The sequence below is a fragment of the Gossypium hirsutum genome, chromosome A10, assembly GCF_007990345.1.
Source record: "Gossypium hirsutum isolate 1008001.06 chromosome A10, Gossypium_hirsutum_v2.1, whole genome shotgun sequence".
NCBI classification, from domain to species: domain Eukaryota; kingdom Viridiplantae; phylum Streptophyta; class Magnoliopsida; order Malvales; family Malvaceae; genus Gossypium; species Gossypium hirsutum.
The window spans coordinates 2,623,010-2,639,576 of record NC_053433.1 but is presented as its reverse complement, the minus strand read 5'-3'; the positions used below and the strand labels follow the sequence as shown (position 1 = coordinate 2,639,576).

At 33.3% G+C, this 16,567-nt stretch overlaps 3 protein-coding genes across 3 annotated transcripts; all 3 read left to right on the top strand.

Moving 5' to 3' along the window:
• The first annotated feature begins 1,710 nt into the window (after nt 1-1,710).
• On the top strand, nt 1,711-2,346 carry LOC121208559 (glutaredoxin-C9). The gene has a single exon (XM_041079526.1). The coding sequence runs from the start codon at nt 1,793-1,795 to the stop codon at nt 2,243-2,245; it is 453 nt and encodes a 150-aa protein (XP_040935460.1). The 5' UTR covers nt 1,711-1,792; the 3' UTR covers nt 2,246-2,346.
• Nucleotides 2,347-6,826: 4,480 nt separating this feature from the next.
• Nucleotides 6,827-7,456, top strand: LOC121208514 (NAC transcription factor 56). Its single transcript, XM_041079374.1, has 2 exons — nt 6,827-7,010; nt 7,079-7,456. Exons 1-2 carry the CDS (start codon nt 6,827-6,829, stop codon nt 7,393-7,395), a joined length of 501 nt encoding a protein of 166 aa, XP_040935308.1. The 3' UTR covers nt 7,396-7,456.
• Nucleotides 7,457-9,752: 2,296 nt separating this feature from the next.
• LOC121208558 (guanylate-binding protein 3) lies at nt 9,753-15,916 on the top strand. Its single transcript, XM_041079525.1, has 14 exons — nt 9,753-10,171; nt 10,809-10,970; nt 11,064-11,129; nt 11,212-11,355; nt 11,508-11,621; nt 11,968-12,069; nt 12,226-12,411; nt 12,582-12,671; nt 12,747-12,881; nt 12,977-13,099; nt 13,419-13,504; nt 13,613-14,225; nt 14,346-14,423; nt 14,616-15,916. The coding sequence occupies exons 1-14, from the start codon at nt 9,902-9,904 to the stop codon at nt 15,654-15,656; spliced, it is 3,210 nt and encodes a 1,069-aa protein (XP_040935459.1). The 5' UTR covers nt 9,753-9,901; the 3' UTR covers nt 15,657-15,916.
• Nucleotides 15,917-16,567: the final 651 nt, after the last annotated feature.

Genomic DNA, 16,567 nt, shown 5'->3' with positions numbered 1-16,567 from the left:
GTAACGTTCTAATGTGAATCGAATTTAATTTATATTTTGGGACGATAAATATTTTAATTATCATATAAACACGAGTGTTTTTAATCTCGTTTTTATGCACGATATATATGTTATCAATTTTTACTAGTAAACATTGAAAAATAAATGAAATTTATAGTAAAGGTTGAGGTTTTTGTGAATATTTAAGTAATAGTTTCGAGTCTCATTATGTTCAATTGTTATATGTTGATCATTAAACTCATCATATGTAATTGTCATGAATGAGTTTTGTACGATTATATTCATATTATTTGTCAATTTGTATTTTATATTGGTTTTATTGTATTTTATAGTTGTTTAATTATAGATAGGTTGAGTTGATTAAGTGTTAGCACTCTAAGAGTATTAGAGTAATTCACTTTGCTATAAAAATTATTTATTTTCGTTTTAATATTTTTATAAATATATCTATATTTATTATATAAAGGGTGAAGCAAGAACCAAGAAGCAACAATAATAGATGAAATCAATAAAAATATTCCAATTTACCACACTCAATTCCACGTTGCAATATCCCATTTCCTCATATTTTCCATGCACTGACAGGTCACCTTCCTATTACGTTCAAAACAACATGTCATTTAGTTATCACATTGCCGTGGGACAGATAACTTTGGAGGCTATTGTTGTCGTTTTCATTGGAAAATATTAAAGTGTTGTGCCAGCCGCATGGAATTTTAGCCACTGCCTTGGAAAAAAGAAGCTATGTTGTGCAATTATTTCTCCTACCATGTTTAAGTATGTATTTAGTTAGTATATTTTAAGATGTTACTTTTCAATCTTTGTATTTTTAAATTTTTTAAAATTTAGTCTTATCAAATGGTAATTGTTATTTTAAAAATTTGATGTAACAAACATATTATGGCACGTGTAATGCATAGCAGTTTGTTATTTCTACATATTAATTACAAAAAAAAATCAATAAATTTAACGAATATTGTTTTGCATTATTGTTTTGCATTAAGATTTAAATTTCGAAATTTGAAAAATATAGCGACTTAGAATAATCTAGTTGAAGAATATTGAATAAATCTATAACTTTACCCATAATACAAGATTAATAGTATAATTTAACTAATGATATTCGAACCATACTGAATCAACTAGTTGGACAGGAAATTGATTAGGGTACCATTCTAGAGAAGATCATTGAACCGGTTGAACCAAGTAAAAAAACCAGTTGAATTGGATTTTTAATAATTTTATGAATTTTTTAAAAATTTATTTAATTGAACTGGCGAACTGATGGTCTGATCGTTTCGATCATTTGTCTAATTTTGAAAATCTTGAATTTAACCAAACAAATTTAATTGCTATCCATTGGCCAAAACTAATATTTTAAATTTTGAAAAGGATAAAAAATGTAATTGATTAAATTAAAGTAAATTACTAAATCTACAATTTACGCAAATTATAGGGTTTAATAGTAGAATTTTACAAAGATATTGGCTCTTGTCTTTTGGCTTTTTGTCACACAGTGTGTAAAAGGATAAAGAAAAGGTCACGCTCAATTGTGGGGGTTGGGTTGGGGGGGGGGCGGGCAATGAGAATCGGTCTACCAAACGGTGACGCAGAACAACATCACCCACAGTCCCCGTGATGTCCCACAGTACGTAATCAGCGTTGACGTGAAAGTCTTCTTATTCACCCCTCCTATTTATATAATGACAACCATTATTATAATAAAAGCCCCCTCCCTCCCCCTTTGCTTTGCATTAAAAAAAACAAACATTCTTTCAATCTCAAATTCTCAATGCAAGAAGCAATCCCATATAAATCATATTCGACCACCACAGCCACCGCCGTCGGCAGCCGTTCTCCGCTTCTTAACTTCCTCGGTGGTGGTGGGGGTGTGGTTGCCAATGGTAGCGAAAGCAATATAAGGAAGCTGGTGGAGGAGAATGCCGTGGTGGTTTTCGGTAGACGTGGTTGCTGCATGTGCCATGTTGTGATGAGGTTACTGCTAGGGCATGGAGTGAACCCGGTTGTTTGCGAGGTCGAGGAAGGGAAAGAAGAGGCGGCGATCGGCGAGTTGTCGAGGATCGACGGCGGCGGCGACGACGATGGAGGTGGTGGTGGTGGGATTCAGTTACCGGCTGTGTTCGTGGGAGGGAAGATGTTTGGGGGATTGGATAGGGTAATGTCTACTCATATATCTGGTGAATTGGTGCCTGTTTTGAAAGATGCTGGTGCTTTATGGCTATGAGTTTTGTGAAATCTCTATTGTGTTCTGTTTTTGGTTCTTACTGTTCTTCTTCTTCTTACTTTTTTTTCTTTGTTTTTAGAAATTCAACAGTTTTTACTTTATTTTGATAATGTTTTGAGGGACTTGATAGAATTTAAAAATATAATTTGACCCAATGATGTAAATTAGTAATTACAAAGGTCTCAATCATATATTTACCAAAATTTAAAATGACTGAGGACCAAAATGATAAAAAATACAACATTTGAACTGACCAAATTCATATGGCTCCTACCTATGATTAACTCAACCTTCCCAGTTGATGGGTTTAAATGCAATTTTTTGGGAAATTTTTTAATTAAATGCTTGCATCATGAGGATATGGATTAAACCTGGATTAGGACAGTATTTTTTTATGGTAAGTGATTAGGACAGTATTTAAAATTCAAGAAATTAACCAAATCCAAGCAATTTCAACCACCATAAACTTGTCAAAGAAAGAGCTTAAATTCTTATAGAACAATTAATCGGAGTAGTTAAATTTTGAAACAACACTCTTTTATTAATGTGATTTGTTCAAAAATGTGATTTGTTCAAATGAAGCGGTTAAATTCTATAAAAAAACTCTCTTTTATTCAAATGGTTGACATTATAAAAAGGGGTTATTAAAACCGCTCTACATATTCACAAGTTCAAAAAACTTAGAAAATTTTTACAAAATTCTCTAAAAAACTCGAAGAAATTTTAAAAAACGCTATATCAATTCTGAAGAAAACTACGTTCCCGTCAACCAAATTCAATTAAATATTCTAGAATGCACTTAGTTTCAAGTCAACCAATTTCAACTTTGTCTATTCTCTTTCCCTTTTTTTCCCCCGAAATTAAATATTTATGTATTTATTAGGGCAGCTGAGAATGGGAGTAAATGAAATAAATATTTTATAAGTCTCTTTAATCACATCCTTAGATTTCCTTATCTGCCTTATATAACGGTGCTTCAAAGATATTGACTAAATTCTATTTAACAATTATTCTACAATTTTATTAATTAGTTAGAAAATTATTTAGTGGTTAAGCCAATATGCATATATAAAATTAAAAATTTATATCGGACTTCGTATTGGTCTGATGATGAAAGTGTTCATCTCTTTAAATACGACTTAAATTCGAGTCGTGCTAATTATATTACCGTTACAATTTTACCTTTCTCAGAACCCATATTGAAGCAAAATTAACCAAGTATAAGAAATAATAAATTAAAGTTAAAGATAATGGTGATCTACAAAAATGAATTAAAAAATGTTTAAAAAAAATAAAACCAGCTCATCATTCTCCATTAATTGTGCTGGGTAATGATGATCCCAGAAAAAAAGGTATAATTAGATAAGTAATTAACCGGGAAACTATTTTATTGGTCCATCATACAAAGTGGAGAAACTGTTGATTTTATTTTGAAATTTTTTTATCATTATTTTTTTTAATTTTTTCAAAATAGTTATAAGAACGAGTTTAATAATTAATTTTTTGTATTTTATAGATTCATTAGAAAACTGATTAAAGTAAAATAAAAAAAATTATCATCTTATTTAATTCTCATGAATTTTTTATTAATATTTTGATTAACTTCTAGCTTTAAGATCTTGTTCATGCAATTCTTTAATTAATTAGCATTAATTAAGATTTAGGACCATCAATTGACACCAAAACAGTGGCCCTTATCTTGATAGGTCTTAGGCTTTCCTTTCCACCGAATTTTATGTAATATTATATGGATTTCGTAGGATAAACCTGATCATAACTGAGCCATTTAATGATTAAACCACTAATTAAGAGGACAGTCAAATTAAAAAAACCTTTCTCTAAGTCAACTACAAACCACTTAAATTTATTTCATTTCTAATTTTTTTAAATATATAAAAAAATTAATAAACTATCATGTTTTGGATATCCCATGAGGCAGTGAGTTGGGCTTGGACTGTAATCATGCAATGTCCAGGTTTGTTGCTCATGGTTTATCTTCTTAGGGACCTCTGCTTTGCGTTTTTTGTTTGTTTGGTTTTTTTTTTTTTGCCTTTTCAAGCATTCGACTCGGTTTGGAGTAGAACTGTAAATGAGTTGGGCTATTCATATTGTTTAAAAAGTAAGAAAATTTGAATAAAAATATAATTTTAAAAAATAAATTTAGGTAAAAAAATAATACTTATTTAAAAAATAAGTCAGGCCTTAGGTAAAACTTTTTGGGCATTGAACCTGGCCCAAGCTGAATTTACAAAAAAAAGAAAAGAAAAATTGCTGTCTTTTATTGTTGTTTTCTTGCTGTTTTTTTCATCTGTTCTGCTGCTATTTTTTTGTTGTTTTCTCAATTCTCATTATTATGTTGCTACTATATTATTATTATTATTATTATTATTATAATTTGGAATTTGGATATTTTATAATTTTTATTTTATTGTTAATTTTGTTACTATTTTAGAGGTATTTGTGTATTATTTAATTATACATATTTTTAATTTACTTTCAACTTGTTAGGAAATATTTATTTTAATGTTTCTAGATATTTTTATGTATATAAAAAATAATATAAAAATTAATACTGGTAGGCTCAACTCAGCCCGTATTTTAGCATTTTTATTTGGATTGAACTTGAGTAAAATTTTCGACCCATTTTTTTAATTTGGGCCAAACTTAAGCCTAACAAATAGGCCTAATATTTTGTTTGGGCTTAGACTAGCACATGGAGACCTCTAATTGGGAGAGGCTAAACTCTTTGTATACTGTTCAAGGCGACACTAGGAGCTAATAGGGTTTTGGATCCCCAAGAAAAATTTTAGTTAAATTTTTAATTAATTTATGAATAAAATTGCACTTTTAACTTTTTTAATATAAAAAAATTTATTTAATCTGTAAAGAATAATGGAATTATAAATTAATATATGAAAAAATTTTAAAAAAATTATAGTTTAATTTCGGTCCCTCTAAAATGAATTTCTAGCTTCGTCTATATTGATCGTACCAATCAATTGAAGAGTTCATTAGCTCTAAACAATTTCAAAGAGCAGGAGTGATTCATTAGGAGCTTGAGAAGACGGACCATATACACTAAACATGGTTTGACTTGAACCTATGTCTTATAGCTAGCTCAAATAGTCGCATTCCCCTATCCTATAGAGTATAAGTTAAAGTCTAACAATATACTTTTACACTATATTATCAACTTATCGCTTATCTAGACACTTTAACTTTGGATAAAGTTAAGAGATACAACCACACTAGTAACCCGCTTATATTTTGTAATTATTTTTGTAGGAGCAAAAAATCAGAGATTAGCATAAATACTCGATACATTGCCATTGTTAGTCAATTCATCCAATTAAATATAATTTTCAGTTAAGATGTTACTGTCATTGCTCGCTTCTATGTCCTCAAAAAGAGCCAAACTAAAAGACTATAAGACAACATCAAATATGCAGGCACCAACTGGCCAAAGGATTCGTATATTTGGCTCTAAACTCTATACTGTTCTCTGCAATATTCAAGAGCCCCAAAACAAGAAACAAAAAGTAAATAAAAATCAAAACCCTTTTGAAGATTCATGTTTCAGGAATGGTCAAAAGATTAAGACAATGGCACTTTATCATTTCTAAAACCCCTCCAAATATTTTTGATTTCTTAAAATAACCCTTCCCATTGGAATTAAAGAATACACTAATAACATGTTTGCTGGCTCAAATAGATTGTGATTAAGATAATATTGCAGGGACTTTGATTGTGGAGTCTTCGAGGATATGTACCATTTCATTTGTGCACACAAAATGAGTTAAAATATAAGGGTAGTAGGTAGATATATAGGATTCATATTCATATTAATGTTGTCTTTAAAGTTTGAACTTTGATAAATACGATTTCATTTCTTTAATACTTCATTTCTTTAATTATCTTGGAATCAACTGCAATGGTACGATCTCTGTCATTTTTCCCCCTCCATTAAATCGCATATATATATTTTTTTCTGCTGAACTACTGTCTCGACTTGATTTCCTAAATTGTATCTGATATTTTCTATATAATTCCACTTCTAATCAGCATGCATGCATGCTGGCATCCAATGACTAGGGAGTATAATATATATAAGTCATGCAATGCACATGCGCATGCAGCATCCATAATGTTCACTGATACAGTTAGCTGGCATGTGCTGTATCTGGTAATTTTTTCCTATAATGGCCGTCATCCTTGTAAGAACCGTTTTTAAAAACCTTTCACCCCCAACGTCCCCAACCGAAGGTTCGCAGCATTAATTACCAATATTTTAATAATTGCAACCAATCAGTACGAGGATGTTATACTAGATTTCTTGTCAACTGCATGGAGACTAGTAACCATGCATGTAAAACCAAATGCAAAACAACATATTAGAATATCCAACTATTAGATAGTGACAGACTATAAATTGTTTATGATTATTATGTATGGTTGGTGATCTCTCCAAGATTTTTCATGAAATGAATTATTTAATCTTCTTGTTTATCACCACCAATTTGTATAAATTATGGTATATATAAATATGAAGCAAATGATTCTTACTATCTTCCCCACTGTCCCATGGATGGAAACAATAGGTCTAATGTTGCTAACTTGCCACCAGGGTTCAGATTCCATCCTACTGATGAAGAGCTTATCATTCATTATCTAAACCAGAAGGTTTTCCCTTCCTCCAATCATCACCTAACGTTCTCCATTATAGCTGATGTTAATATCTACAAGTTCAATCCATGGGAACTTCCTGGTAGGCTTCTCCTTTCTGCTTGTCATCTGATATAATATATATTATGTTTATGGCATTCATGTTTACAGATAAGGCTTTATTTGGTGAGAACGAGTGGTTTTTCTTTAGTCCAAGAGAAAGGAAGTATCCGAACGGAACACGTCCGAACCGAGCAGCGGCATCGGGATACTGGAAGGCTACCGGGACCGATAAACCGATCATCGCTTCTGCTGGTTCACAATGCCTTGGAATGAAGAAAGCTTTAGCGTTTTACAAAGGACGTCCTCCTAAAGGTGTAAAAACCGATTGGATGATGATTGAATATAGACTGCTCGATGATTGCTTTGTATCTCAAAGACCTAAAGGATCAATGCAAGTAAGTTTATGTTACTTTCTTCTCCACTGAAACTATAGGACTTGGTCACTGCACTTTAAACTCTTTGTGTATCTTCTTGTTTTAAGTTGGATGATTGGGTTCTATGCCGAGTTAGTCACAAAGGCAAAGCTCCATTGGCTGGTGGGTACTTACAAGGTCAAGAGATGGCAATACAAATCACCATTGGAATCAATGAATATGATCATCAGTTACCTACAATGGACCAGATGGTCGGCCTTGAAAGTGAAGAGCTCGATGAAAAGGTGTTTCAAGAAGGGTCCCCAGAGTATCCTCCAACACCCATTGATACCAGTATGAGAGAGGTGCTGAAGTCCATTGAGAGGGTACTGTCTGTTGGAGCTTTGGATGAAATGGTAAAGGCTTCTTCAAGTAACGATGGTGTGTGAGGTTTTTCATTACCAAACAAAGGAAAGGATATATATTGTTCATGTTATTATATACTATAAATATTGCGTTTGATTACAACAAAGGGAATCAAAGATAAAGAATAATGAAAGGGAATCAGAGAATTCCCCAATGCTCCATTGGGTTGAATCAATGAAAGTAGTGTTTTTCTTTTTTCCACAAAGTTCAACTAACAACTGGATATGGCTGGCACGTTTTGCTCTCAAATCTTTAATATACATATTATTTATTTATATTTAGACATATATGATTATTTCTCTTTAACAACTAGGTTTCCAAAATTTAAACCCTATTCTGTATGCAATATGCACCAATGTTATGTGATTATTTAAACTTAAATCAATTTATCAAATCATTGCGATGACATTTTTAGAACTAAAAAAATACAAACTATAAAATTTTTTTGTGTGAAAAGAATAGTGAATACAATACTTAGATTAAACCATTAAAACTTAATAGATTTTCTGCAAACAACTGCAAACCCTTCTTTCCTATTAAAAGTTAACTTAGCGATGCTATCAGTCTCTGTATTCTCTTCTCGAGAAATATATGACATTTTCTATTGATTCATTTTCGATAATATATATTTGAATTCGTCTGATAAGTGTAGAATTAGAAGATATTGAGAAAACTACTTGAATGACCTGAATAACTTCTACGCTATTTGTTTGAATCGATACTTTGTCCCAACTTCTATTATGAAGAACTGTCAAGCTAGGATACTCGATAACTTAGCATTGAAAACAGAACAGAGTCCCAATATCTTATTAAACCCAATGATCCAATGGCCGTGACGATCCCTCAACACTCTTTCAGCAGCTACTTCTCTTGAGTCCAACTTGATAGCGCCACCAGAATATAAACGAATCCAATTGCGAATAAGAGAGGATGAATGCATGCTATAATTTTAATATCCATTATGCATACTATAATATTACTCGTAATAACTAATGATAAGTAAATAGAAAATAAGATACTAAAAAAATATAAAATAAAATTACTTAATGACTAGTTTACGAAGCTGATGTTCAGGATGTGAGACTAAAATAGTCAGAAAAGGACAAAAACACCCTTTCACCGTACCAACAAATACAACCGAAAGAAACAAATAGGTTTATTTCAAAAGACAGCCCCAAATTGTGACCTAAATTCTAAATTGATCCTTATACTACAAAACGTTCTAATCAAGTGTTTAAAGAATCAGTATCATGCTAATTGTGTACTTTTGTCGGTTTAACTATTATCTTAGGTGTTAAACACAATCTAAAATTTCATGTGTAGCATATATAAGGCATATGTATGAAATTATAAATAAATCTGCAAGGGGTAAAGCCAAAAATTTTATGGGGGGTCAAAATTAATTTATATATTTTTATAAGATTTAAAATAAAATTTCCCAATTGTATTAACTTACATTTTTATGATTTTTAAAAGAACTAAATCAAAATTTTAACATTTTTAGAGGCCAAACTATAATTTTACCATATATTAATCTTAAAATTTTATAAATTTCAAGGATTTAAAGCAATAATTTCTTATTTTAGGTGGGAAAAGGGTCCCTTCCAGCACCCTCCTTTGGCCTTGAATGTGCATTTACTACATAGATAATTTGTATCCTTCGTATTCAAAATATAATATTCTTAAATTTTATTTAAATTATTTATTTTTTAATAAATCAAATTCAAATTGTATGCTCAATAGACATGCGTGCACATATTTATAAATTGATTCATATATTTTAAATATACTTTTAAACCGGTATTTAACGTATAAATTGCTCGCTAAGTGGACATAATGACCTAATTCATATAATACTGCTACTTTGGGTACTAATTTAGAATCTTAGCGATTATTTGGGGAGTTTTGGTAAAATTAACCCAATTAAATATATCAGCGTAATTTTACAATCCCATTCTAAGTAGCCCTATAAATAAAGCCGCAAAAGTCATTTTCGCCTTTTCCCTCCCCAATTTTAAACCTCTGTCAGTTGAGTGGAAACACCAATAAAACGTTGCAAAAGCCAAGCCCTTCTCCAAAGAAAATCTTAAAAAATTAACAACGAAAGAAATTAGAGAGAAAATCAACTGATCGGCGGAGGATCTGAGCAAAGATGATGAAATATTTTGGTAGAGGAAAAGAGTCCGCTGCTGATGTGTCCCCGCAATCATTCGGTCATTCGGCCTCTCCATCGTCGGCGTCGGCGTCGGCTTCTCCAGTGACCGGTCCAGCTAGACCGATTCGATTGGTGTATTGCGATGAGAAAGGGAAGTTCCGGATGGATCCGGAAGCCGTTGCGGCTTTGCAGCTTGTTAAGGAACCAATTGGAGTCGTTTCGGTCTGTGGCCGGGCTCGTCAGGGAAAGAGCTTCATTTTAAATCAGGTATTTTAATTTCTTCTATGTTACTTGTTTTGATTATAAATTGGAAGAAATTTATGTTGTTTTGGTGCTTTTGTACGTTAAATGATGAATTCTAGGGTTTTTGACTTTTGGAGTAGATTATATTGTAAGCTTAGGGTTTAGGGGAACGGAATGTGTAATTTTGATCAATTGGAGGACTTTTGGCGTAACTTTTCTGCTTTCAGAAGCCCTCATTCATTATAGCTGTAAGGGGAAAATATCAACTTTAATTTAAGTTCATATTAGTGCGTTTAACTATTTAAGTGGAGATTACTAAAGATGTGAGAAATGTGAACTTGTTAGGAAAAGCACATTGGTTATGATAATGTTTAATTGAGTATGTGTATAGAGAAAAATATATATGGGTTAACGTGAAACATCTTTGCTCTATTCATAGGAGATGTGAATTTTACTATAAAACTTAGTCTTACTCTTATTTCAATTGTTGTAAGGCATAAATTATGGAGTTGTTTGTGGTATTGTGGTTAGATATTGTAAACTTGTAAGTGGTTTTCTCTCTATTGAATCTTGCATGTCATCTGTTCTTTTTATCAGCACTGTAATGCATATTGTCTCTTTTACCTATGAGATTGCTATGCATTCATTTTTTTGGCTATAGCTTCTTGGAAGGAGTAGCGGATTTCAAGTAGCATCAACTCATCGACCATGTACTAAAGGGCTTTGGTTGTGGAGTGCACCATTAAAGAGAACTGCTCTTGATGGAACTGAGTACAATCTTTTGCTGTTAGATTCTGAAGGAATAGATGCCTACGATCAAACAGTTAGTTTTCACTTACTTTTTGTGGGAATGGGTTGATTATATTTATTGGTTTGATTATTTTTTACTCATGCTCTTATCTTGCAAACCTGACAGGGAACATACAGCACTCAGATATTTTCCTTAGCTGTCCTCTTATCTAGTATGTTCATCTACAACCAGGTTGGCTCTTTTCTTTTCCATTTTGAAGAGACATTAATCCTTTTAAGCGCCATGTTAATAAGGTTATTCTTCTGATATTTAGATGGGAGGCATAGATGAAACTGCACTGGATCGTCTCTCTCTTGTCACTCAAATGACAAAACATATTCGAGTCAAAGCTGGAGCAAGAACAACCACAGCTTCTGAACTTGGGCAGTTCTCCCCAATCTTTGTTTGGCTTCTTAGGGTAATATTTGATTACAGACAGAAACATGCACACACTGTCTTGTTATTGTTTGTGACATGTTTGATTCTTGAATATGGATGTGATGAGCTTTCTCATGATTGTAAAATACACTTTTTCAGTTCTCTTTCGTAAAATATTTGTCTTATTTGCAGGATTTTTATCTGGACTTGGTGGAGGATAATAAGAAAATCACTCCCCGTGACTACCTAGAGCTTGCTTTACGGCCAGTTGAAGGTAGTGGGAAAGATATAGCTGCCAAAAATGAGGTAATTCTTAATATGGGTTTAATTTGGGGAGTAAAGGAAGTCAGTATAAATTCTATGAATTAGTTTATCTGCTGAAGTTAAGTATCTCTGGGATTCTAGTTAGAGTTTCATCCTGATGTTTTCCTAATAGCATTCCTCTCTTCACGAGATTCATTTCTACAATGTTTGTGATGAAGGATATGAAGAACTAAGTAGATGAATTTTTCTTCTCTGTCATAGACCTTCCTCCCTTCACAGATTAGAGATTCACCTCTCCAGTATTCATCATGAAGGAAATGATTAACTAAAGTATTTGAAAATTTCTTCTCTATGATACTTTCTGATTATGCATTGTTAATTATTGTAGATCCGAGATTCCATTCGAGGTCTATTTCCTGATAGAGAATGCTTTACCCTTGTGAGGCCTTTGAACAATGAAAATGATCTCCAAAGACTTGATCAAATTTCGGTTAGTATCTAGCTGCTTTCATATATGCCAATCTCTCTCTGTTTTCTACTATTATTTTTATCTTTGCTCTCCCTCCTCCCTCTTTTAGTGCTGATTGTGCCTTTTTCTATTTGGCATGCATAATTTATGTACTAAGACCTTAGTTTTAATATGTAGCTTGACAAACTGAGACCTGAATTCCGAACCGGGCTTGATGCATTGACAAAATTTGTTTTTGAGAGAACAAGACCGAAGCAGGTTGGGGCTACTATACTGACGGGGCCTGTTCTTATAGGTATCACAGAATCTTATCTGGATGCTTTGAATAAAGGTGCAGTGCCCACTATATCTTCTTCATGGCAGGTTCGTTCCTGTTGTCAGGACATGCTTCCAGATGCATTTTTAATGGTACCAAAGAGGTTTAAAAAAGACATTGATGCTGAAAAAGTTGTATAAATATTCCAAAGCTTAAAAGGTATGAAAATCTCCTCATTTTCCTTAGAAGGATTCTTATCAGTGTTATTTTCATACAGAGTGTTGAAGAAGCTGAGTGTCGAAGGGCATATGATTCTGCTTCAGAGATTTATATGTCAACTTTTGACCGTACAAAGTCACCTGAGGAAGTAAGTGATGCTTTTATCATAATTGTTTGGTGGTACTTTTATAATATTTTAGCATTTTAATCTTGATGGTCCTAGGCGGCGTTGAGGGAGGCTCATGAAGAAGCAGTTCAAAGATCGCTGGCTGTATACAATGCTAGTGCTGTAGGAGTTGGTTCAATGAGGAAGAAAAATGAGGAGCTTCTACAGAAATTCTTCAGAAAGGCATTTGAGGTATAGAGTTACTCAAATGCTACATCATAACGTTTTATTTTTATGTTATCAAAATTCATGGTAAGCCTTGTATTATGGATTGGTCATTTATGCAGGATTATAAAAGGAATGCATTTATGGAAGCAGATTTGAAATGTTCGAATGCTATACAGAGCATGGGAAAGAGATTGAGAGCAGCATGCCATGCTTCTGATGCAAGTGTAGAAAAAATTGTGAAGGTAAGCAATCACTGTTACTTATTCTTCATGTGAAGGACTTCAATCTAATCCTGGAACTTTAATTCTCATTAATTGCTGTTTTTAATGATATTCCTGATTTTGATTTTATATCACTAAAATTGTAAGGAAGAAGGCTGGTTAATCAACCAACCTGAGTGGAGTTATCTGTTTTTGACTTTCTGTTTCAGTCTTAATTTATTGCTGTTGTATAGATCCTATGAAAAGTTCTTTTTATATATTATATATATATACATCAATGGAGACAAGTTATAGGGATAGTGTGTGGTATTCATTGGGTATATTAGAATGTTTTATGCAGGTTCTTGATGCTCTTCTGTCTGAATATGAAGCATCATGCCATGGCCCTGGAAAATGGCAGAAACTGGCTGTATTTTTACAGCAAAGGTTTGTATCAACACTATTATTATTTTCTTTTGGATATTTATACCATGTCTACTGTGGATTAAGTTTCTAGTTTTTATTATTATCTTGTCTATTCTATTCAACTGTCAGTATGGAGGGGCCAATACTGGATTTCACCAGGAGACATATAGATCAGATTGTATCAGAGAAGAATTCCCTTGTACTGAAATGTCGTGCAATTGAGGATAAGATGAAGTTAGTTAACAAGCAGCTGGAAGATAGTGAGAAATATAAATCTGAATATCTGAAGCGTTATGATGATGCTATCAATGACAAGAAGAAGCTTGCTGATGAATATGCAAGCCGTATGAATAATTTGCAAGGTGATAATAGTTCACTGAAGGAGAGATGTTCTAGTTTAATGAAAACATTGGATTCTGCCAAGCAAGAAACATTAGACTGGAGAAGAAAATATGATCAGGTGTTATCAAAACAGAAAGCCAGAGAAGATCAGACTGCCTCTGAAATTGAAGTGCTCAAGTCCCGGAGCACTGCTGCTGAAGCAAGGCTGGCTGCTGCTCGAGAGCAAGCTGAGTCTGCTCAAGAGGAGGCGGAGGAGTGGAAAAGGAAGTATGACTTTGCTGTTAGAGAGGCTAAGACTGCTTTGGAGAAGGCAGCAACTGCGCAAGAGCGGTCAAGCAAGGAAATTCAACTCAGGGAAGATTCTCTGAGGGAAGAGTTTTCACATTCATTGGCTGAGAAGGTGCTGTATCTTTTTTGCCTTGCATTCACTCCTGCATTCTTGTTCATTCAATCATGTATATGCAAATGTAAGTTGCAGCAAGAAAATGTGATTTGTTTTATCTTCTGATGAACATTGCAGGAAGAGGAAATAAAGGACAAGACAGCAAAGGTTGAGCATGCTGAGCAGTGCTTGACAACACTAAGGCTAGAGTTGAAGGTGAGCTTGTTATATAGATATGCATATGATTATGTATGTGTTTATATCTAATGGATTGGCACATGATTACTAGCACAGTTTTAAAATTATGATGTACAAGAATGTTATATGTTTAAATCCTTTAATGAGCTGAACAATGTTTAAGTACATTTACAAACTTCGCAGTATTTAATAATGGGAAATGCTTTGCAGGCTGCTGAGTCAAAAATCAGGAGTTACGATGCAGAGATATCATCATTAAAGGTTGAAATCAGGGAGTTAGCAGATAAGCTAGAAAATGCTAACTCCAAGGCCCAGTCATTTGAGGGAAAAGCAAGGATTTTAGAACAGGAGAAGATCTATTTGGAGCAGAAGTATTCATCTGAGTTTAACAGGTTTGCAGAAGTTGAAGAAAGGTGTAGAATAGCTGAGAAAGAAGCGAGGAAAGCAACCGAGTTGGCTGATAAAGCACGAGCAGAATCTGTAGCTGCTCAAAAGGAGAAAAATGAGATACAGAGGACGGCAATGGAAAGATTGGCTCGTATTGAGAGGGCTGAGAGACAAATCGAGAACTTGGAGAGAGAGAAAACAGACTTGGAGGACGAATTACATAGAATACGTGTGTCAGAGATGGACGCTGTTTCAAAAGTTGCATTATTAGAGGGTAGAGTCGAAGAGAGGGAGAAAGAGATCGAGTCACTGTTAAAAACAAACAATGAGCAGAGGGCCAGTACAGTTAAAGTACTTCAAGACCTTCTGGACTCTGAACGTGCAGCACATGCAGACGCTAATAACAGAGCTGAAGCCCTTTCTCTTCAGCTACAAGCTGCACAGGCGAAACTTGATCAATTGCAGCAAGAGTTGACTTCTGTTCGTCTAAACGAAACTGCATTGGATAGTAAGCTAAAAGCTGCTTCTCACGGAAAGCGATTGAGGACAGATGATGAAGTGGGAGTCGGATCTGTGCAAGATATAGACACGAGTGACCGATTTTTAAGAGCAAATAAGAAGTCCAAGAGCACAACTAGCCCCCTCAGGTATTCACCGTCAGAAGATGGCGGGTCAGTATTCAAAGCTGATGATGACAACCAGAACCAACAAAACAATCAAGAGGATTATACGAAGTTCACTGTACAAAAACTTAAACAGGAACTCACGAAACACAATTTTGGCGCAGAGCTGCTTGCGCTGAGGAATCCGAACAAGAAAGAAATCCTTGCTCTGTATGAAAAATGTGTACTGCAGAAATCATGATAGTTTTGTTTTCAGTTGATAATATGACTTTGTATATGGAGGTACACCTGTAATCTACTTTTTAGTTTGATAGAGTCGAGTTGATGAGCCGAGCCGAGCTGAGCTAGGTAAAATTCTAAGCTCTCTTTTCTTTATAATTGATTTAAACTGACATCATCAAGGGTTTTATGTCATATATAGGAATGTTTATGTGTATTTGATTGTGGTGACCCACTGGGTTTCTTTATATATAAAACTATTATAGGGTGTGATTTCTTTTACGTTCATAGTTGTATCTGAATTCTTAAACCTAGTACTTGATTGAAGGAATATTGTAAGTTTGTTTGTATTATTCACCTCACTTGGCCTGAATTATCACTGTAAATTAGGTTTGGAATTGCTTTTTGGCTATTACACAAGAAGTAAAATTTCTTGTTTCTCTTTTCTGTTTTGGTTTGGGGGTCTAATGACTTTTGTTGATTGGCTACAGTATTCATCAATCTTATAAAAATGGATGGTTATAGCTATCGATGTTTGAACCGGGTCAAATCAACTGGTTGGCAGTTTAGACTGGTTGAACCGATTAAAAATCGGTTGAATTTATTTATTATTTTAATTGAACCGATAATTTGATCGGTTCAATTATTTGATTTTAAAAAAAATGTTTAATAGCTAATTGTATATCATATTTAGAGTTTGTTAAATTATTTCATTGTTAAAATTTTTAATTATTGCAAACAAATGTTGGATTTGTTGTGAAATAATAAAGAAAGAATAAACTAAAATGTGATAGAAGGTCGAAGAGAAAGTGTATCTTCTTTTTTTTTTATATATTTTTCATGAATACATGAGCCTCATATATATAGGGGTTAAAAGCAACTCTCTAATTATTATTGGGCATGTAAAGGGTCATGACTTTTTATCTCCCATAT

What these genes read in the sequence shown, in the direction of transcription:
- LOC121208559 (XM_041079526.1), top strand. Translation starts at nt 1,793, where the DNA reads ATGCAAGAAGCAATCCCATATAAATCATATTCGACCACCACAGCCACC.
- LOC121208514 (XM_041079374.1), top strand. Translation starts at nt 6,827, where the DNA reads ATGGATGGAAACAATAGGTCTAATGTTGCTAACTTGCCACCAGGGTTC. An exon ending in CAATCCATGGGAACTTCCTG is followed by an intron (nt 7,011 to 7,078) that starts GTAGGCTTCTCC and finishes TCATGTTTACAG; the next exon opens with ATAAGGCTTTATTTGGTGAG.
- LOC121208558 (XM_041079525.1), top strand. Translation starts at nt 9,902, where the DNA reads ATGATGAAATATTTTGGTAGAGGAAAAGAGTCCGCTGCTGATGTGTCC. An exon ending in CTATATCTTCTTCATGGCAG is followed by an intron (nt 12,412 to 12,581) that starts GTTCGTTCCTGT and finishes ATTTTCATACAG; the next exon opens with AGTGTTGAAGAAGCTGAGTG. An exon ending in GTACAAAGTCACCTGAGGAA is followed by an intron (nt 12,672 to 12,746) that starts GTAAGTGATGCT and finishes TGATGGTCCTAG; the next exon opens with GCGGCGTTGAGGGAGGCTCA.